Below are 21893 nucleotides of genomic sequence, written 5' to 3' on the forward strand. Positions count from 1 at the left end.
AGGCTTGTGGTAGAACATGGTCTTCGACTTAGTTCTATAAAATTCCATAGCAAATGAAGACTGAATAGAAGGGATGAAGATGAGAAGAAGGGGAACAGAATAAAAGGGTGGAGAAATAGCTGCTAAACTAGGGGCTTTCCCTTCTCTCCACGAGCTCAAAGGGTCCTAAAGTTAAAGGGTAAAAACCCCACATTGGGGACTGGATAACTTGATTTCTTCAAAATGCTCAAATTCATGGATCACCTTTGGGAAGCCCATTTGTGCCTGAGAAATGGGAAGAATAGAGGAAGAGGGAAAAGGAAAAAGGTAGAAATAAGTGAGAAAATGGATAGAAGGTAAGAGGAAAAGAGAAAAAGAGGTATGACAGAGACAAAGAGATGGGGAAGAGTGAGAGATAGAAACTGAGAAGAGAGACAGAAAGAGATGGGAGAGAGACAGATGGGGAGAGGAGTAAAATAAGAGAGGGGGGAGAGAGGGGAAGGGAGGGAAGAAAAGGGGAAAGAGAAAGAAAGAGGAAGGGAGGCAGGAAGGAGATGGGGGAAGGGAGGGAGAAAGAAAGGGAGGAAGGGGAGAGAAGAGGGAGAGAGAGAAAGAGAGAGAGAGAGAGAGAGAGAGAGAGAGAGAGAGAGAGAGAGAGACAGAGAGAGAGACAGGGAGGGAGAAAGGAAAAAGAGTAAGAGAGAGGCTGAGAGAGACAGAGACAGAAACAGAGTGAGACTGGGAGAAAAAGAGAGGAGAGACAGAGATGGGACATAGATGGGAAGAAGAGTGAGAGAGGCAGAGAGAGAAAGGAAGGAGGGTGAAAGAGAAAAAGGGAGCCAGAGAGAGACTGAGACAGAGAGGAGAGAGTTGGGGAAAAGAGTGAAAGATATAGAGAGAGAGGGAGAGAGGGAGAGGAAAGGAAAACATAAGGAGAGAGAGGGGAGAAAAATGGATGAGAAAGAGTATAAAAAAGATAGAAGAGGGAAAGAGAAATAGAGACAGAAAAAAAGAAGAGAGGTGGGGAGAAGAGAAAAGAAAAGAAATGTAAGACCACTAACAAGAGAAATGAAAAAGAATGGGGGGGGGTGCTTCTGAGACACTGAATAGAGTTCAATTGCCACAGTTCTAGAGGGTGGGGAAAGAATAGAAAATAGAGAAAAAAAAGGAAACTGAGGGAAGGAGGAGGAAGAGGAGGATGAAGAGAAGAAGAAGGAAGGAAAAAAAGAGAGAGCTGGCGCTTCCCTCAGGGTCCCCTCGGCGTCCTTACCACGTCCCACTTGTCTTCCAGATAGCTGGCCTCGGATGGGAGGGCCATGGGGCCCCGGGTCCCAGTGCTCTCTGGTCAAATTCCCCTGGCTCTGAATCCCCGAAGCCTCAGCTGGCTGACTCCACCCCTAGTCCAGCCCTGGAGAGCTCCTCCCCTACCCCTCCAGCCAGGCTCCTTGAGGTCAAAGAGGGAGTGTGGAGGAGGGGGGAGGAGGAAAGCACAGGTAAACCCATTTCTCCCTCACTTGAGTTCTGATTTCATTGACGCACAATATGGTAGAATTGTTCATGGGCCCTGGAGATAAGGCCATCCAATATCCTTCCCTTTACAGATAAGGAGCCCAGGCTCAGAGTGGACCTCTCGTAACTCATCCAAAGAATTGAGTCTAGGAGAGTAAGTAAAAGGAGAACAAAGACTCAGAGAAGAGGGATAAAAAATAGTGAGAAGAGTGGGATCGGAGGAGGGGGAGGGAAGGGGGAATAAGAGGAGAAAAACTGAATGGAGAAAATGAGATCTCAAGTGGTAGGAGGAGGGGTAGATCACTAGGAAAGAAGGCAGCAGCAGAGAGGGGGCCCTGCTGCAGTGACTGAGCTCTCACAACTAAGAGCGCTCATGCTCAGTGAGTCACCCTAAAAAGAGAGTCACCAGGACCCAGAAGCAGGCAAGATTCTTTCTTGTTCCAAATTCAAATGAGGGAAAGGAGGTGCAGAGAAGTTGGATCTGGGGACATCAGGCCCCCTGGAGAGGCTGAATTCATGGAATATTCCCCTACAGTGGAGAGGCAGAGACCCCAGAATATAGTTGCTAGATCCCAAGGGAATAAATTTGAGAGGCAAAATTAGAACCCCTATACATTTCTACCTTGTCAAGTTCGAAGAGGAAAGGGGTGGATCAGGGAAAGCTTCATAGAAGAAGTGACCCCAAGCTGAGCCCTGAAGCAGGAAGAAGGGAAAGAACATTGGCTTTGGAGTCAGAAGCCCGGGTTTCAAATTTTCCTCTGACCCAGTAGCCTGAGTGACTCTCATCAAGACATTTCACTTCCTTGTGCCTCAGTTTCTCTTTCTGAAATATGAGTTAAGAGTTCCAGCTCTAACCCATGAAGGCAAGGATATCTCATGGAGACTACTGGCAAGATATCAGGGGATGCACTATTTTCCAGAGCTAAGGCACAGCAAACAGGCTGTGCCCTGAACTTGACATAACAACAATCCTCTGCACTCCCCTGGGGATGATTTCAGCCACAGCAAAAACTCAGAATTGTTTTGGTCGGGAAGCCCTATCAGGAATCAAAGTTGTTACAATATTGCTGTTACCCTCAATGTCGGGGCTAGTGCTCAAAACACAGTCATTGGGGTAAGTATCAAGGTCTCCCCAACACTGCCTCATTTCCTCCCCCTCCCAGGTCCTATTCCCCCCCCCCCCTCCCGCCACCTCTTCACCTCCATACCCACTAGGAGCAGGGCTCTAGGACAAGCCTCTTTGCTTGCAAGCAGTTTCCGAACTTTGAAATTAAACTTCTGTTTCATTCCTGACTCTTTTCCAGCCCACTTTGTAGGGTTCCGGCTGCCCCCAGTTCTGTCCACATCTGGAGGGATGTGTTTTTGTATCGTGGGGAGAGCTGGCGGAACAGATCTCATCATGGTATTAGGGGATGGATGCTGGCTCTGGAGACAACAGCTACCGAGTTCACATCCTTCCCATTGCCCGTGTGACCAAGGTGAGACGAGGTAGGGGCACCTGGGTAGCAGAACTGGTCACTGAACTCAGGCCTTGCTCCTTGCTGAAGGAGGGAGGTCAACACTGAATTTGGGGATTTGGATAAAGGTGACTGAAGAGTGAAAGAAAAGACACATCAGTTGGATAAATATTTATGGAACATCTACTCTAGACCAGGCATTGTGGGGGATATTTTAAAAAATCGGACATGTCCCTGGCTTCGAGAAGTGCAGCAGTGGAGAGAGCACTGGCCCTGGAGTCTGGAAGAGCTGAATTCAAACCCAACCTCAGACACTTAGCCAGAAGTGAGATCCTGGGCAAGTCACTTCATGCTGATCACCTCAAAAAGCAGCAGCAATTTACAGCCAGCCCACTAGGGGAGATATGACAAATATAGAAATATTTTTAATGCAGAATGTAGTGTGGGCTACATAAAGTGTATCAAGAGTTTGAGGTTCAATAGAAGAACAGAGACTCTAATCATTATACACTTCAACAATACTATATGATGATCAATTCTGGTGGACCTGGCCCTCTTCAGCAATGAGATGAACCATATCTGCTCCAATAGAGCAGTAATGAACTGAACCAGCTACACCCAGCGAAAGAACTCTGGGAGATGACTAAGAACCACTACATAGAATTTCCAATCTATTTTTGTCCGCCTGCATTTTTGATTTCCTTCTCAGATTAATTTTACCTTATTTCAAAGTTTGATTCTTCTTGTACAGCAAAATAACTGTTTGGACATGTATACTTATATTGTATTTAATTTATACTTTAACATATTTAACATGTATTGGTCAGCCTGCCATCTTGGGGAGGGAATGGGGGAAAGGAGGGGAAAAATTGGAACAAAAGGTTTCACAATTGTTAATGCTGTAAAATTACCCATGCATATGACTTATAAATAAAAAGGTTCTTTCTTGTTCCAATTTTAAAAAGAATTTAAATTTAAAAAGGAAAACAAAAAAGAAAGAGAATCTATCTTGTTTGGGGAATAAATAAATGGAAGTGATGCTCCCTGAGGGCAGGAGATTTGAGCCTCTGTTTCCCTGTCCCAGCTCACCTCTTGTGTGGCAGAATGGCCATCATGTTTTTTGTACTATTCCTCACACAAGCTTTTCCATTTCCCATCTACACTGTTCTAACCTCATCCCTACAATGTATCCTCGCCTCACTTCGCCTCTCAAAATCCCTTAGAAATTCAGCACAAGTGCCATTTTTCCACATAAAAATATTCCCGAGCCACCCAATTGCCCCGGCCCTCTCCAAAAAATTAACTGATACTAATTAGCAGGCCTCAATGCCAGGAAGACTTGCGTTCAAATCCTAATTATGACAGATCCCATGTAACCTGACCCTTCGGAAATTGCTTAATATCTCAGTGTCCTAGAAAGCGTTGTGAAGGTTATAAATTGTAAAGAAGGTGCATTTTGCAATATTCCTTAATTAGGACATCCTTATACCAATCATAGTGATCATCCCTGTGCAGAGGCAGCTGAGTAGTTCAGCTGATGCTGCCCTGCACCTGGGACCAGGTAAACTTGAATTTGAATCCTGTTTCTCTTTCTTGCTAGCTTAATATCTGTGTGAGCCTTGGCAAGTCATTTAACTGCTCTTAGCCTCAGTTTCCTCATCTGTCAAATAAGAATAATAATAGCATGTGTCCCTGACAAAACACTTTATTTTTGTCTGCCTCGGTTTCCTCAACTGTAAAAAGAAGATTAAAATAGCACCTACTCCTCTGGGGTTGCCAGAATCAAATGAGATAATAGTCATAAACAGCCTAGTGTAGTTTTCTGTACATAGTAAGTGCTTAATAAATGATTACTTCCTTTCTTCTAAATGGAATAAAATCTAGTTGTTGTTTTTGTTTTTGTTTTTGGCTTGCCATTTAAGGCCCTCAGGGATCAGTTCCTCTAAGCCTCCTTCATGATTTTCAGATAAAACCAAGCTGGATTAATCTGCTCCCAAACACATCCTGGGATTTCCACCCAGAGGCTCAATATTTGAGTTCATGCCTTTGTTGTTGTTGTTGTTGTTGTTGAGACAATTGGGTTTAAGTGACTTGCCCGGGATCACACAGCTAGGAAGTGTTAAGTGTCTGAGGTCAAATTTGAACTCAGATCCTCCTGACTTCAGGGCTGGGGCTCTAGTCACTGCCTAACCTATCTGCCCTAAATTCATGCTATTTTTAACCCTTCATTCTCCCTCCCCTCTTATAGCTAATTGGCTCGGATTCCAATGCCTCAGATCCCTTCTCTCTGGTCTCATTACCATCACTCTAGCCTAGGTGTCCATTACTCCTTGGAATAGTGGAAAGAAGGAGGAAGTCAAAAAACTGGCTTCACTGGTGACTTTTTGAGGGGACTTGGGGGTTCTAGATCTGCGTCCTTAAATCTAAAATGAGGGGGATGGACTGGCTGCTCTTCTATCTCTAAATCTGTGATCTTAAAATCCTACCCGCAAGGATTCCTCAATCCATAGATATACAACAGGTCTTGCTTCTCTTTGTTTACTCTTCATTTGTCAAATTCTTCTTCCTTATACATTCATTGCTTAGTTCATTTCCTGACTACTCAAGCATCTTCCATGACTCCCCATTACCCAGCTACAAAGTTTAAACTACTCTGTTTGTCAGAGTTCCTTAATTCTGCAGTCAAATACTACCCTACTTCGTCTCCATTCCTCTTACAGATTTCTCGAGTTGATTCTTAACAACAATAATAATATGGAGCATTTATATAACATTTTAAGATTTGCAGAGGATTTTACAAATGTTATCTCAATTCATTCTCATAACAGTCTAACAACCCTGAGAGGTAGGTGATCTTATTATTCCTATTTTTCAGATTAGGAAACTGAGACAGGCAGCACTTAAGTGATTGTTTTGCTGTTTTTCAATTCTTTCAGTCATGTCCAATCTCCATGAGCCCACTGTGTTTTCTTGGCAGAGACACTGGAGTGTTTTGCCATTTCCTTCTCCAGTTCATTTTACAGATGAGGAAACTGAGGCAAACAGGGCGAAGTGACTGCCCAGGGTCACACAGCTAGTAAGTGTCTGAAACCATATTTGAAGTCAGGAAAGTGAGCCTCCTTGATTCGAGGCTTGGTGATCCGTGCATTATGATGTTCTCTAGATACCCAAGTGACTTGGGTGACACAGTTAATAAGTGAAGCAGCATTTGAACTCAGGCTTTATTAACATCTGGTTGAACATGCTAGCCACCCTTAAATATGCTTATTCTCTGGCCTCTGATCACTCTCTTTTCCCTCTTCTTTTCTCTACCTGTTGAAATCCTTTAGATTTACTAAATGTGCTAAATTTTAGGTGGATAAAAACAAATGCAAAACCACTTCCACTCTAATGGAATGAACACTGGGTGCTGTTCTAACGTGAAAAACAATACAAAGATACAGACAGAGTAGTAGGAAGGTTAGTGCAGAGGAGATAACACTAGCACCTGAGGACACAGGGAAAGAGCTCCCGGAGAAGGTCTTGCTTGAGCTGAATCTTGGAGGAAGCCAGGGAAACCAGGAGGCAGAGGGATGGCATCCCAGGTGTAGGGGACAGCTAGAACAAAGGTATGGAGATGGGAAATGAAGGAATCTGTTTGAGGAACAACCAATAGGACAGTAGACCTGGATTGTAGAATACACATAAAGGAATAAAACTGAAAAAGTAGGAAAGGAACAGGTCTTGTGGCTCAGTGAAAGGAATTCTAGATTTAGAATCAGGACAGCTAGGTTCAAATGATGCTACAAGTTGCTCACCAGCTATATAATATTGGACAAATCACTTAATTTCTCTGGGTCTCAGTTTGCTCATGTGTAAAATGAGGATGGAAATAATTGAATGAATAATTATCAAGATGTTTTAAACTGAGTTTCCTTTCCCCAGATCGTCATTAATATTTAAAGGCTGGATTCCCAAACAGTGGTAAACTACATCTGCCCTCAGGGGTCTAGGGAGTTCAAATTTGGCTTCAGACACGACCCTGAGCAAGTCACTTAATCTTTTTGCCTCGTTTTCAGCAGCTACATAATGGGGATAACAGTAGCATCTATTTTTCAAGGTTGTTATGAGCATCAGATGGGAGAATATTTGTAAAAGGTGTTAGCACAGTGCCTGGTATATAGTAGGTACTATATAAATGCTTACTCCTTTCCCTTATCCTCTATTGCTATTTACAAGCCCCCATCTGATATGCTCCCCAATGGTTTTTAATTAGCCAGCCTGATTTTGTTTTTTAGAAAGGGGTATTTACTAAGCAAGTATAACAGCAATTATCATAGAAACATCCTCCCAACTAGGGCACTCTCTTCCCTTGCACAGCCAAGGTCTCTATTCAAGATGGACTCAGATTTAGAAAGTTCATGCAGCTAAGAGGTAGATTAACAGCTTCAGATTACTGGGAGTCCTTTTCTCCCTTGGAGGTAGTTTTCCACCGGGCTCTAAGAGGCATTTTCCCTATAGAATTCCAGAATTGCTTTTTTCTATAGGTGTCTAGTTCTCTTTAGGGTATCTCTCAGATCCCGGTGCAGATGCTACTCCCATCATGCATTGGTGCTTGGAGGTGCCCTGCCATTGGCTCGGAGGACCCTATTGACTCAGAATCCCAAATCTGCCAATATTCAGAAGTTCATAAAATTGTCACTTGAACAATGGGGTAAATTTGAAAATGGTGTATATAATCTTTTACTTTGCTGTCCCAAAGAACAAGCACAAAGGTGGGGGGCTGGAGGGAAGATTCTGTCTCCTCAAGGCTTCTCTCCTGAAGCCTTATTGCCTTCCTGCAAGAATCCCTTCTCTAACAGAGACAGAAACCCAAAGTTGAGCAGTATTTTTTTTTTACTTTTCAACAGTAGTTTTTTCTAATTACATGATTATTCATTTGCACAAGATTTTGAGTTCCAAATTTTTCTCCCTCCCTTTCTTTCTTCGTCCCCAAGATAGAATCAATCTGATGTAGGTTATACATGTCCAATCATTTTAATCATTTTAATTTTAATCATTAGTCATGTAATGTAGAATCATGTAATATAAAATCTAATGTAAAATCATTTAATTTTAATCATTAAGTCATGTAATGAAAGAAAAACAGATCAAAAAGGAAAAGCCATGAGAAAGAAAAAGCAAGCAAACAAACAAACAAAAAGATGAAAATAAGGTGCTTCAATCTGCTTTCTGTCTCCATAGCTCGCACTCTCTGGATGCAGATGGCATTTTATGGCATTTTCCATCCCAAGTCTATTGGAATTCTCTTGGATCACCATATTGTGAGAAGAGCCAGATCTATCATAGTTGATCACCTAATCTTATTGTTACTATACATGGTATTCTCCTGACTCTGCTCACTTCCCTCGATATCAGTTCATGTTAGTCTTTCCAGACTTTTCTGAAATCATCTTCCTGATCATTTCTTATAGAACAATAATATTCCATAATATTCCTATACCATAACTTGTTTTTTTATTATCATTATAGCTTTTTATTTACAAATTATATGCATGGGTAATTTTTCAGCATTGACAATTGCCAAACTTTTTGTTCCAATTGTTCCCCTGCTTCCCTCCACCCCCTCCCCCAGATGGCAGGTTGACCCATACATGTTAAATATGTTAAAGTATAAATTAAATACAATATAAGGATACATGTCCAAACAGTTATTTTGCTGCACAAGAAGAATCAAACTTTGAAATAGTGTACTCTTAGCCTGTGAAGGAAATCAAAAATGCAGGCGAACAAAAATAGAGGGATTAGGAATTCTATGTAATGGTTCTTAGTCATCTCCCAAAGTTCTTTCGCTGGGTGTAGTTGGTTCAGTTCATCACTGCTTTATTGGAATTGATTTGGTTCATCTCATTGTTGAAGAGAGCTCATCCATCAGAACTGATCATCATATAGTATTGTTGTTGAAGTATATAATGATCTCCTGGTCCTGCTCATTTCACTCAGCATCAGTTCCTGTAAGTCTCTCCAGGCCTTTCTGAAATCTTCCTGCTACATACCATAACTTGTTGAGCCATTCTCCAATTAATGGGCATCCACTCAGTTTCCACTACAAACAGGGCTGCCACAAACATTTTTGCATATGTGGGTCCCTTTCCCTTCTTTAAGATCTCTTTGGGATACAAACCCAGTAGAGACACTGCTGGATCAAAGGGTATGCACAGTTTGATAGCCCTTTGGCCGAATCAGTTCACAACTCCACCAATAATACATTAGTGAGTCAGTGAGCATCATTCTTTTGGCCAATCCCAATGGCCCTTTCAGGTTCATCCAATTATTTAAAAAGGATTTCAGGTCTCCCAAGGTAATTACACTTAGTTGTTTACTTTTGATTAGTCCATAAAGATATCGAAACCTTTGTCACATTTGGTTTATGCTTCTGATAGATTGATTCAATAGATATGTGTAGGTCTTCCTTCCCTCTTGTACACTTATTGAGGTAGGATAGCAGGAGGTTAGAGTTAGTAGTATAATACACACACTTTACATAAAGACAGCATTTCTCATACCTAGAAATATTTTATAAAATTCAAATTACACTATCAAGGATCATAAACTTAGAAGTGGAAGATATTGCAGAGATCATTAAGTTAAACTCCATCATTTTAAAGAGGAAACTGGGGCCTAGATTAGGTAATTGAGACAAGTCCCCAAATCCCAGAATTTGGGGTTGGAAGGCACCTCAGTGGCCACCTAGTCCAATCCAGCTGCAAAAGGAATCCTCACTATGATATACTCAACAAGTGTCATTTGCTTTTTATTAGGTGCACAGATTAAGAGACGAGACTTTGTTGATGTACAGTCATTTCAGTCATGTCTCACCGTTCATGATCCATTTAGGGTTTCTTGGCCAAGATACTGGATTGGTTTCCCATTTCCCTCTCTGGCTTATTTTACAGATGGGGATACTGAGGCAAACAAGGTTAAGTGACTTGCCCAGGGTTATAAAGTTAGTATGCATCTGAGGCCAGATTTGAACTGAGGAAGATGTTTCCCCCAATTCTATCCACTTTGCCAATTTTATTTTTCTTTTTTGCTGAGGCAATTGGGGTTAAGTGACTTGCCCATGGTCACCCAGCTAGGAAATATTAAGTTTCTAAGGCTGGATTTGAACTCAGGTCCTCCTGACATCAGTACTGAGATACTCTATCCACTGCACCATCATTTAGTCTTTAAAGGACATCAAATCCAGTATCTCCATTTTACAGATGAGAAAATCGAGGCCAGAAGTCCTTGGATTCCAGATCCAGTGAACCTTCTATTGTACCAGTTGCTTGTGAGGGAAATAGAAAGAGTGCTAGCTTTAGACTCAAGAAGACCGGGGTTCAAGTGTGTGTTGTTTAGCTACAGCCAAGTCCTCAGACAGCTTCCTAACACTTATCTACCAGTCCCAGAACTCTTGCTATAGGAGCAAGTGGAAGAAGTTCCTGTCTCTTATTATTCTCTGCTTATTTACATGGGGATCATACTCTACTCTTAAATGAAGTCTTGTGAGAGATTGTCCCCCAAGATATGGCCCCCAAATGTCGGCTGCAATGAATTCAAAATAATCTAGGAAAAGTAAACAAGGGAATCAAATGAAATATTTGTATAGTGCTTAGCACAGCGGCTGACACATAGTAGGTGCTAGTTAAATATTAACTATTCTTATTTTTATTATCATGACTATTCATGGAATATTGAACTGGAAGGATCTAGAGGTTATCTAATCCAATCTCCTTATTTTTATTATCATGATTATTCATGGAATATTGAACTGGAAGGATCTAGACATTATTCAATCTAATTTCCTTCTTGTTCAGACAAGGAAACTGAGGTTAAGCCAGGGCAAGGGACTTATCCTAGCAGAGCCAGAATGCATTTCTCCCGATAGCTTCCAAATTCAGTGTATTTTTAGCAGTATGACACACAAAATACTAAGTGAGGAAGACTGTTGGGAGAGAAGGGGATCCTAAATGTTCGTGATAGGGGTGAATCTGCCATGGACAACATTCCTGAGTCAGTGATTCTCACGGGCAGAGCTCATCAGGCCTATAATAAGGGTGAGAGCGCTAATAACCATTGCCAACTGATGAAAGATGCTTTCAGACAAAGATCTCTTGTCTCTGCCGAGAACAAGGCCTCAGATTGTTCAAGGAGTGGCCAGATCGGGACAGTTTACAGTTGCCATGTTCTTGACTGCAACATCAACTAGAGTTTAAGAACTTTTCTAGGTAGCCCCCGCATGTCCACGTTTTCTTGGCTGCCAACCAAATTTGGGAGCCCATGAGCAAGTCACTTTACCTGTTTGCCTCAGTTTCCCCATCTGTAAAATGATCTGGAAAAGGAAATGGCAAACCACTTCAGTATCTTTGCCAAGAAAACCCCTAATGGGGTCATGGGGACGTGAGTGGAAAAACAACTCAGCAACAACATGATGACACTGGACTTCATGTTCTCTTTTGTTTCAGATCTAAATCTCAGGATCTCTTTCTGACCTCTAAATATTATTGCCCTAGGGGCCTTCATTTAGAGCTAGAAGCATCTTGGAAACTGCCATTTCTTTTTATAAGTTAGGAAACTAAAAGCCTAAGAGATTGTGACTTGCTTAGGATCACATAGCAAAGTATACTGGGAAGGATTTAAACTCAGGATTCTATCCCCTGCCACCCTTGCTGTCTTACTCACTGCCTTTGCTCACAATGTCCCCAAGATCAGGAATAGATAACCGGGTTTTGGCTCCTTCTGGTTAATATTCAACACAGTTGACCACTCCAGTCTCCTCCATACCCTCTCCTCTCTAGCTTTTCACAGCCCTCTTCTCTCTCATTTATCTTCCTAGTTAGCGGAACAATCTCCAGGTTTTTCTCTTAGAAACCCTGCTTATCATTTTATTGTTATTGATATTCAATCAACTCTTCTGAACCCTATTTGGGACTTTCTTGGCAGAAATACTGAAGTAGTTGGCCATTTTATAGAAGGGGAAACTGAGGCAAATGGGGTAAAGTGATTGCCTAGTGTGAAGTCAGATTGGATGTTTTCTTAACAAAGATACTGCAGTGATTGACCCTTTCCTTCTCCAGCTCATTTTATAAAAGGGGAAACTGAGACAAACAGGGTAAAATGACTTGCCTGAGGTCACAAGTTGTTAAGTGCCTAAGGCTGGCTTTGTTCTCAGGTTCTCCTGACTCCAGGTCTGGTGCTCTCTCCACTATATCACCTAGCTACTCCTGTTCCCCATTTAAAACCCTGCAAAACTTGGCTTTAGCCTTCTTTTCTTGGCTTATTACCCAGTGTTCCATTTCAGGAAGCCTAAAGGCCAGCCTACCTGACCTTGCGGTTCATATCTCACCTCTGTGCCTTTGCATAGGCTGTCCCTCATACCTGGCCCTCACTTCTACCTCTTAAAATTTCTTGTTTCTTTCAAAGCTCAGCACCAGACACCTCCAAGGGTGTGCTGGTAAATGTGTTTCAACATCTCTCCAAAAAGCTCAACATACTTTTAAGGTTAATTTGCATTATACACACCCCTTTTTTAGGTCTGGACGATCAAGAAAACAACAGATCAAGTCCCAATTTGTGACATTTAGTGATTTCCAATTTAAGAATTGGCTCTTGGAGTCCATACAAGCTGGTCCATTATTGGCTATCTCCTCCCTGAGGCTCTTTTGGGTTTTTCTAGCTCCCTCAAAAAAAAAAAAAATCACCTTGAATTTCTTAGCTACATGCTGCACGTCCTCTGGGTTACCTCCTTCAGTCAATACTCACACCCAAAATCCAGAATTAAACAATTCTAAAGAGGACCCTGTGAGCCCACTTTTCTAAAACTACAGCTCATGGGTTCTAATTGTTGGGCAGTGAGAAGCTGAAAAATTGATCCCTGTGGCAAGATGGAAGAAGGCATTGATAGGGTTCATTTTAGCTCCGAGGTCCCACCCTCTGGGGAGGTCACCCAGTCAGAAATCAAAGCTATGTCAAACCCCTGAGTCCTACCCTCTGTGAGTCTTGGGCAGCCTCTCCTTGCCATGTCCTGTCAGAAATCCCAGTCATTTCCCTGAGGTTAAATTCTCTCTATAAATTTATTTATGGCCCATCCCATGGCTGCTGCTCTCCTTTGGATCAATCCTCCATGGCACTCTGTCTCGTGGTGTCTTTCCCTTTCCCCTTCCCCGGTATCCCTAAGTCTCTCTCTTAACTCCATTATGCTTCCAACCCCACTTCTCCTCACAGCTAACTAACTCTTTTAGGGGACTAAGTCCCTTTCAGGATTTAGTCTGGCAGCTAAGGATATGACCCAACTTCTTGGGATGCACCCTGGGTAATTGGGAGTTCCACTTACTGGGTAATTGTGAGTTCCACTGAGGAACTTGTCTTACATATGCTCTCCCAACTCTCTTTCATATTTACTATTCCTGGTGTCTATTGCATCCCTTTAGTTTGTCTGATACCTATTCCCGTAAATAAATCTGCCTTTTGCCAAAGAGAATGGCCGTTGTGAATTCTCCAAACCCCAACTTTAGGTGCCTGCCATCATCTGGGGCAGTGGTTCTCAAACTTTTGTTTTCAATATCTTTATCCTATTAAAAATGATTGAGGATCTCTCCAAAGAGTTTTTGTTTATCTGGATTATATTTATAGACATTTACCATATTGGAAATAAAAACTATTTTTGAATTTGTAGACCCTCTAAAAGGGTTTCAGAGATCCCCAGGATTCTCTAGACCATACTTTGAGAACCACTGAGGGTCTACATCAGCTACATCATAATCAGGAAGTTTACCTTTAACAATCAGTAGATAGAACAAGATCAAACCAAAATAATTTACTAAGATAACATAGCAAGAAAAGTAGCTAATAATAGTATCCAGCTTTTATCAGGCACTGAACTAAGCACCTTACAAATAGTATTCCATTTAATCCTCATCACAACTCTCAGGGGGAGATGTTATTGTTATCCTCATTTTACAGATGAGATGGATTTGAACTCAGGGCTTCCTGACGCCAGGTCCAGAGTTCTATCTACTGCACTATAGACATTTTATTTCACTCTTCCCTAATTGATTATCGATTCTATTCTCCACAATGGCTGTTCCAGACTTTCTCAAGCCTCCCACATTTTCTCCTCCTCAGTTTCCCCACCGAAGACTTTGTCTCAAGTGAAACTAGAAAATCCAGGAACTTCCTCTTTCTCCTCCTCCTCCATGCCATCGTCATCCCTTGACTCTCATCTCCCACCATGTTCTCATTTCTCTCACTTCAGATGAACCCGCGATCCCCTCCCATCCCATCTTCTCCAACAGATGGTTTCTAGAATGTTGCTAATATTGTCTCTATCTGCTTGTTCTTCCCCTCCTGTCTACAAATAGTCCCAAGTCTCTCCTTACCTTTATGTAGTGATGTTGAATTAGTAGAGGAACTGCAAGGATATGAACCATCTTATGCCCAGGAGTTGGCATTTTGGTAACAACAACAACATTCAACATGTATATAGCACCTACTATGTGCCAGGCACTTTGCTAAGTGCTTTATAATTATTATCTCATTTGATCCTCACAACAACCCTGGGAGATAGATGCTATTATTATCTTCAATTTACAAGAAGGAAACCAGATCTCAAACTATGCTACAAAGCTTGTAATCCTCAAAACAATTTGGAAGTGAGTAAAAAATATAGAGGTGGGATCAATGGAACAGATAAGGCACAGATCAAAGGAACAGATAAGTAACACAAGGTTTGATAAACCCAAAGATTCCAGTTACTGGGCAAGACAAAAGCTATTGGGAAAACTTGAAAGTAATCTGGCAGAAACTAGATCTAGACCAGCAACTCACACCAGATAATACAAAGACATTCAACACACACACACACACACACACACACACACACACACACACACACGTATATTTCAAGTGGATGTGTGACTTAAACAAAAGCCTGACATCATAAATAAATTGGGGGATCCAGGAAGAAATTACCTGACAGATCTCTAGCTAAGGGAAATGACAAGTAAGAGATAGAGAAGATCAAAGAAGGTATGATTTTGCTTATATAAAATTAAAAAGGTTTTGTACAAACAAAATCAATTCAGTTAAAGTTAAAAAGCAAGCAGGTACACAGGGGAAAAAAAAGCTTTCCAGCAAGTTTCTTTGACAAAGGTGTCATTTCTAAGATATAGGGGAACTGAATCATATTATAAATATATAATACATAGTATAAGTATATATTATATATGATATATTTAATATAATTTAATATTTAATAATCATTGATATAATTATATATTTAATGTTTAACATAATAATGATATATAGGATACATTTAATATGTATATAAATATATAATAGAACAAGAGCTGTTTCCCAATTGATCCCAAATGAAAAATGGCCAAAGGATATGAATAGGCATTTTTCTGAGGAAGAAATCCATCAATAACCATATGAAAATACTCTAACTAGAAAAATGTAGATCAAAACAACTTTGAGGTATCACCTCACACCCAGGCACTTTGCTAAGTGCTATGACAACTTGGCATAAAGACACTTGGCAGCATCCATTGGAGCAAAGTCCAGCTGGAATTAAATTGAGCCAGCAAAAAGAATCGAGAATTTGACACCTGGAGCCAGGATCCTACTCGGGAGAAGGCAGACTCTGGCGCCAAGATTCCTGCTACAGACTGGAACTGTTTGTAGTTCAAGTCCACGTGAAGATGAGCCTGCTCTTTAAGCTCATCAGGACCGGACTCGTTGGCCAGCCTCCCAAGACATGTGTCTTACACATATATACCTTGCCTCCCCTGCTAGAATGTAAGTTTTTTGAGGGCAGAGTCTGTTAGCTTTTCTCTGGGCATCCCTAGTACCTGCACCTAGTAGGAACTTATTTAAGACATACTGATCAACTGATTCTCTGATTGTGGCCAGCATCAAGTAAAAGTGATCTCTCCCTCATTGTATTTCTTAAATCCTTTGTCTGGATCTCTCCTTTATATAGATCTCATTCTGCTTTGCATAATAGTTATTTGCCTTCCTCCTAATTTGAGTACACATCCCTAGACTACAGAATCATAGGATAATGAAGCTGGAAGGGATTGTAGAGACACCCTGTCTCTTCCTTTGTCCATTATAGACAGATAGGAACTACTTATTGTATATATCTATACATGTCTATTTAATTAAATGGTATGTATAAGGTTCAACTCAAGTTAGAGTCCAGACATGTAACCCAAGTAAGTAACTTCTTTTACCTCTGAATTTTGGGTTCATTATCCGCAAATGGTGATAGTGATTCTCCCACAATACACTTCCCGGAAGCTTTTCAACCCTCAAAATTCTCCCAAAGTACAATCCAGAAAGAATTCATTCAATGTCAGCTGAATGTCAGGTTCTGTGCTGGCCGCTAGGGATGCAACAGCAAAAATGAAGCCGTGTCAAGAGCAGGGAACTGGTTTATTTTGGTCTCCTATCCAAAGCACCCAGCACATTAGGTGTATACCTGGCCCACAGTAGGGGTTTCTAGCTTGTTAAATGAGTGAACAGTTAATATTGTTTATATAAAATTTTATATATAATATTATTTTATTATATATTATATATAATATCATAATATATAAAATTATACATAATTTGTAAATTATTTATATTATATATAATATATTATATAATATATAATTATATATTATATTTATATTATACAATATATAATTATAGATTGTATTTATATTATATATAATATAAAAAAGTAAGCATATGGAATTATACATAATATACTTATGAGCATTTACATAAAGTCTGCAAAGCACTTCACAAACATCTCATTTAATTCTCACAATAACCTTGGGAAGTAGATGCTATTAATAATAATAATAATAATGCCACATTTATATGGGACCTACTATGTGCAGGGCACTACGCTAAGCACTGTACAGTTACAATCTCGTTTGATCTCCACATCAACCCTGGGAACCGGGTGCTACTATTTCCTCCATTCTATATTTGAGGAAACTGAGGTGGTCAGTGATTAAATGAGGTGCCCAGGAGTACACACTGGAAAATGTCTCTCAGGGGCCGCCAGGGGGCGCAGCGGATACAGCACCAGCCCTGAAGTCAGGAGGAGCCAAGTTCAAATCCCGGCTCAGACACTTAACAAACACTTCCTGGGTTGGGACCCTGGGCAAGTCACTTAACCCCAACTGCCTCAGGAAAAAAAAATCTCTGAGGTCGGATTCAAGCTCAGTCCTTTTGGAACTCAAAAGTTTAAAATGAATGTTAAAAATGTGACGAGTTTGATACACCCCCTCCCCTCGCTACCTAGAGCGAGCGAGCGAGCGAACGACGGCCGTTCTGCGGGGCTGTTCAGAGCCGCTGTGTCATTCTAAAGTCGCATTTGCTGCATTAAATTATAGCCTGGGCAGAGCCAGGCTTGCTGTGGCCGGCCCGGCGGGGAAGCCCCGAAGGAAGAGGGGCCTGAAGGCCAGCGGAGCCGGAGCTAGGAGCAGCTCCCGGGGAAGCCCCCTTTGCTCTGGACTCCGGCGCCCACCGCGGGACAACGAAAGGGCGCTTGGCGCTGGCTGAGAGAGGGGGAAGGGGCGGACCCTCAGCCTGGAACTCCGCCCTCCCGGGCTCACCAGACGGCTCCTCCCCCCGCCCCTCCAGCCTTTCTAGGCTGTTCTTCCCACTCCTCCCCTCCCCTCCCCCGTCCCAGGCCCGGCCGGCGCGGCGGCTGCTCCTCCCCTCTCCCCTCCCTCCCTAGGATGCTGCCCCTCCCCAGGTCCCAGGCCGGGCCGGCGGCGGGCGGCTGCTCCTCCCCCTCTCCCCTCCCTCCCTAGGATGCTGCCCCTCCCCGGGTCCCAGGCCCGGCCGGCGGCGGGCGGCTGCTCCTCCCCCTCCGGGGCGGGGGCGGCGGCGCCACGTGACCCTCCCCGCCCCCCGCGGCCAGGCGTCTGCTGCTGGGGCCGGCTAGCGCAGGCCGGGGGGCGCGATGGCGGCGGCGGGGTCCGGCGGCGGGCTCCCCCGCTGCGCGCGGGCGCTGCTGCTGGCGCTGCTGCTGCTGCTGGGCGCCCCGCCGGGCGGCCGCGCTCTGCACACCAAGGGCGCGCTGCCCCTCGACACCATCACCTTCTACAAGGTGGGCGCCGGGCCCGGGGAGGCCGGGACGGCGGGCGGGGCGCGGGGGCGGCGCCACTGGGGGCCAATCCCCGGGGGACAAGTGGGAGCCGCGGCCCAGTCCGGGGCCGCGCCTGCGGCGCGGGAGCCCGAGGCTCGGGAGGGGGCGGGGGCCCGGGAAGGGGGGAGGTTCTGCCGGCGCTCCCGCCGCGGGGGCTGCTGGGCGGCCCCTAAAGCCCCTCCCCCGCTTTTGGCTGCGCTCGGGCCCCTGAGCCCGGGAGCTGCTCCCCTCCCCCCTCCCAGCTGCCTTTTGTCAATTGCTAGCCGGCCACTGGGGAGCCACGTGCTCTGTGTCTTGGGCCCCGAGTTCGAATCCCACCCCTGCCGCTTAGCTGTGTTCTAGCCTCGAGGGGCCTTAGAACGGCAGGATCAAAACTGGCGGGGGGGAGGGGAGGGCTGGGGGCGCTTAGAGGGCCTTAGAACACAGAGTACCGGGACCCCCGAAGGTAGGGCTGGGAGCCTCCCCCCACTCGGAGCTCGGCGCCAGGGCTTCCCTGAGCAGTTATCCAGCGCCTACTGTGTGCAGCACGGAGAATGGAATGACACGGAGGAAGCCCGGATCTTGGGCCCCGGGGCCGAGTTCCGGTGCTGCCCCTGCTGCTTACTTTGCCCAGATGCCCTCATTTCTCAGGATTTCCTTGTCCCCAACAAACTGGCGGGACCGGGGCTCTGACCCTCCCGCTCCCACGGGTCCGGCTGTGCAGGGGGATCCGAATCCAGGGCAGAGGCAGAAGCTCTGCTGGTCTTGCTCTCTCCCGCTGGGCCTCTCGGGGCGCCCGCGCCTCCCCCATTCTCCCGGCTCAGCCTCTTCTCCCCCCTTCAGGTCATCCCCAAAAGCAAGTATGTCCTGGTGAAGTTCGACACCCAGTATCCCTACGGGGAAAAGCAGGACGAGTTCAAGGCGCTGGCGGGGCGGCCTCCGGGACCTCCTGATGGTGGGGATCTCAGGTCGGGGGGGCCGGGGGCTGGCGGCACAGGCTGGGGGAGGCGACTTGGGGGCCCGGGCCAGGGGTGGGGGGCCTTTGATGGCGCAAGACAAGTGCGGACATAGGGAGGAACTGCCCGTGTTTAGCCTATATTGGATTACTTGCCTCTAGGGGAGGGGAGGAGAGTCTGGAACACAAAGTTTTGCAAGGATGAATGTTGAAAACTGTCTTTTCTTGTATTTGGAAAGATAAAAGCTGTTTTTTAACACGCGCTCAAAATGAGGGAGGGACTCTCTCTTCTTTTGGGGTCCCGGATTTGTCTGACTCCCTTCTTTCCCTTTCCCTGCCCCTGTTTTTTCTGTCTCTGTTCCCCTTCTTCTGTTCTTTGTTTTATTGTCCCTTTTCCCTTCTCTTGTCCCTCTTTTTCCTTTCTTGTTTCTGTCCCTTTTCGTCTCTTTGTCCCCGATTTTTCCTTTTCCCTTTCTCTTCCTTTTTTCTTTCTCTGTTTTTTTGTTCCTTTTCTCTTTCTGTCTCTCTGTCTCCCTTCTCTCTGTCCCTCTGTCTCCTTTCTCTGTCTCTCTGTCTCCCTTCTGTCTGTCTCTTTTTGTTCTTCTCTTTTTTCCCTTCTCTCTGTCCCTCTTTCCCTTTCTTGTCTCTTGTCTCCCTTCTTCTTTCTCTTTTCTTTATTTTTTCTTTCTTTTCCCTTCTCCTTTCTCTGTCTCTTCTCCTTCTGTCTGTTTTTTTGTTCTTCTCTTTCTCCCCTTCTCTCTGTCCCTGTCTCCTTTCTCTGTCTCTGTCTCCCTTCTGTCTGTCTCTTTATCTCTGTATCTGTCTGTCTCCCTTCTGTCTGTCTCTGTCTCCCTTCTGTCTCTCCCTTTTCCAGCTCCCTGTGACAATGAAGCTCCTTTGGGCCTCTGAGGAAGGGCTGGGTCTTCACTGCCCCTCCCTCTCTCTGGGGCGCAGCCAGGGGGAGTCGGGGGGAGGAGGCGGCAGGGCCATCTGGGGGGTCCCTGGCCCTGCCCCTGATGACCGGTTCCTTTCGCAGATTACGGCGACAAGCTGAACCTGGAACTGGGTGAGAAGTACAAGCTCAGCAAGGACAGTTACCCGGCGTTCTACCTCTTCCAGAACGGGGACTTTGAGCACCCCGTGCCCTACGCGGGGCCGGTGAAGGTGGGCGCCATCCAGCGCTGGCTGAAGGGCCAGGGCGTCTACCTGGGCATGCCCGGCTGCCTGCTCCCCTACGACACGCTGGCTGCCCAGTTCCTGGGCGCCGCGGGGGCCGAGCAGCGGAAGGCCCTGATGGAGCAGGGCCAGGCCAGCCTGGAGGGGGTCAAGGAGGCCGAGAAGAAGTGGGCCGAGCAGTACCTAAAGATCATGGGCAAGATCCTGGACCAGGGTGAGGGCTTCGTGGCCACAGAGACGGCCAGGATCTCCAAGCTGATCGAGAAGAACAAGATGAGCGAAGGGAAGAAGGAGGAGCTTCAGAAGACCCTCAACATCCTCACCGCCTTCCAGAAGAAGGGCGAAGGCAGAGAAGAGCTCTGAGGAAGGCGCCGGGGGGCGGGAGCAGGAAGGATCAGGAATCTCGGGGGGCGAATGGTGACCCAGGGGAGAGCTGTAAACCTGCCCCAGAGAAGGACCGGTGCTAATCTCTATAATAAACAGTGCGCTGTCTGGGCCCCTGACTGTGAGTCTCTTCCGGCTTGGTAGACAGCCCCCTCCCCGCCCTCTCCCCTCCTCCTGCTGCCCAGGGGTTCCCTGCCCCCCATTTTTGATAGCAGTTGAGGGTGATGAGCATCAAGTGGGTCCGGATTCGAATCCCGTCCTGTCGCAGATGGTCCCCCCTGGGATCCCTGATTCTGAGCAACCAAAGCTTCTCCGGGAGGCTGGGGTCACTGCGGGGTGTGAATGGGAGGCAAGGATGGACCCTGCTGTGTTTTCTGTGTCCCACTCTGTGGAACAATATATTTTCTCACTTCCTGCACAGTCTGTGCCCTCAGTCCCTGTGTGTAGTTTTGTCACTGCTCATGGCCCAGGGGTCCCAGCACTGCCTCCCGTGGAGACCCCGGGCTTAGCCGGCAGCTCTGAGGCTGGGCCAGGCAGCATGGTGGGTTTGGGGCCCTGGGCTCAGACGGTGCTGCTGCGACATGGCCAGTCCGGGCTCCGGTTTCTCCCCAAGATGTGGGACTAGCTTTTAAATCTCCGACCCGAACATGGCTAGTTGCCGGGTACGTATCCAGATTTCCACAGTGGGACGAACTCCTGCCACCATCATGAAAATCAGCCATTCCCAGCCTCCTGCCCCCCCAACTCTGAGGGGTTTTAAAAAGCCAGAGCCCCCAGACCACTCTGTTAGGGAACTGCTGGGGAGGAGCAGGTTCATAGATCAAGACCCCACAAATTGGCTTTTTTGTGCTTAAAATTAGGTCTTATTTAGAAGAAAAAAACGGGGCAGCCGGAGTCAGGAAAATCTGAGTTTGCTGCAGCCTCAGAGCTTGGCAGCTGTGTGAGCCTGGGCGAATCACTTCTACCTGTTTGCCTCATTTTGTAGGTTTTTAATAAATCTTCTTTCCATTCCCTATAAAATCATAAATCCACAGCAGCACAGATAGTGCGTCCATCCAAGGTAATCCCAGTAAACTGGATAGAAAACGCCATCTGCATCCAGAAAAAGAACCACAGAGACTGAATGTCAATCAACATTTGCTATATTGCTTTGCTTTTTTTTTTTTCTCTCTCCCAACATGGTTCATAAAGAAATGTGTATTTAAAAAGTTAACATATGGATTAATTGCCACAAGGGGAAAGAAACTGGAACGCGAGGTTTGGCAAGGGTCAGTGGCGA

General features: G+C 45.2%; 2 protein-coding genes across 3 annotated transcripts in view; one reads left to right on the forward strand and one right to left on the reverse strand.

The window, feature by feature from the left end:
* TMEM116 (transmembrane protein 116) overlaps positions 1–16316 on the reverse strand; it is a 69970-nt gene extending 53654 nt beyond the window's left edge. The window contains exon 1 of one of the 2 annotated variants that reach the window (XM_003761138.4): positions 16202–16316. Coding sequence is in view for 1 of the 2 variants with exons in the window: in XM_031948607.1 (XP_031804467.1) it covers positions 1250–1297 (48 nt within the window). In the remaining variant the exon portion in view is untranslated. Of the gene's footprint in view, positions 1–1249; positions 1396–16201 lie in introns of those variants that run through there. The other variant, XM_031948607.1, reaches the window with a different exon arrangement.
* Positions 16317–17808: 1492 nt separating this feature from the next.
* ERP29 (endoplasmic reticulum protein 29) lies at positions 17809–21037 on the forward strand. Its single transcript, XM_031948608.1, is given in 4 exon segments — positions 17809–18081; positions 18943–19028; positions 19030–19067; positions 20091–21037. Coding segments are annotated over 4 exon segments (774 nt in total). The 5' UTR covers positions 17809–17934; the 3' UTR covers positions 20594–21037.
* The last annotated feature ends 856 nt before the right edge of the window (positions 21038–21893 follow it).

This window comes from Sarcophilus harrisii, chromosome 1 (genome assembly GCF_902635505.1).
Source record: "Sarcophilus harrisii chromosome 1, mSarHar1.11, whole genome shotgun sequence".
NCBI lineage: Eukaryota > Metazoa > Chordata > Mammalia > Dasyuromorphia > Dasyuridae > Sarcophilus > Sarcophilus harrisii.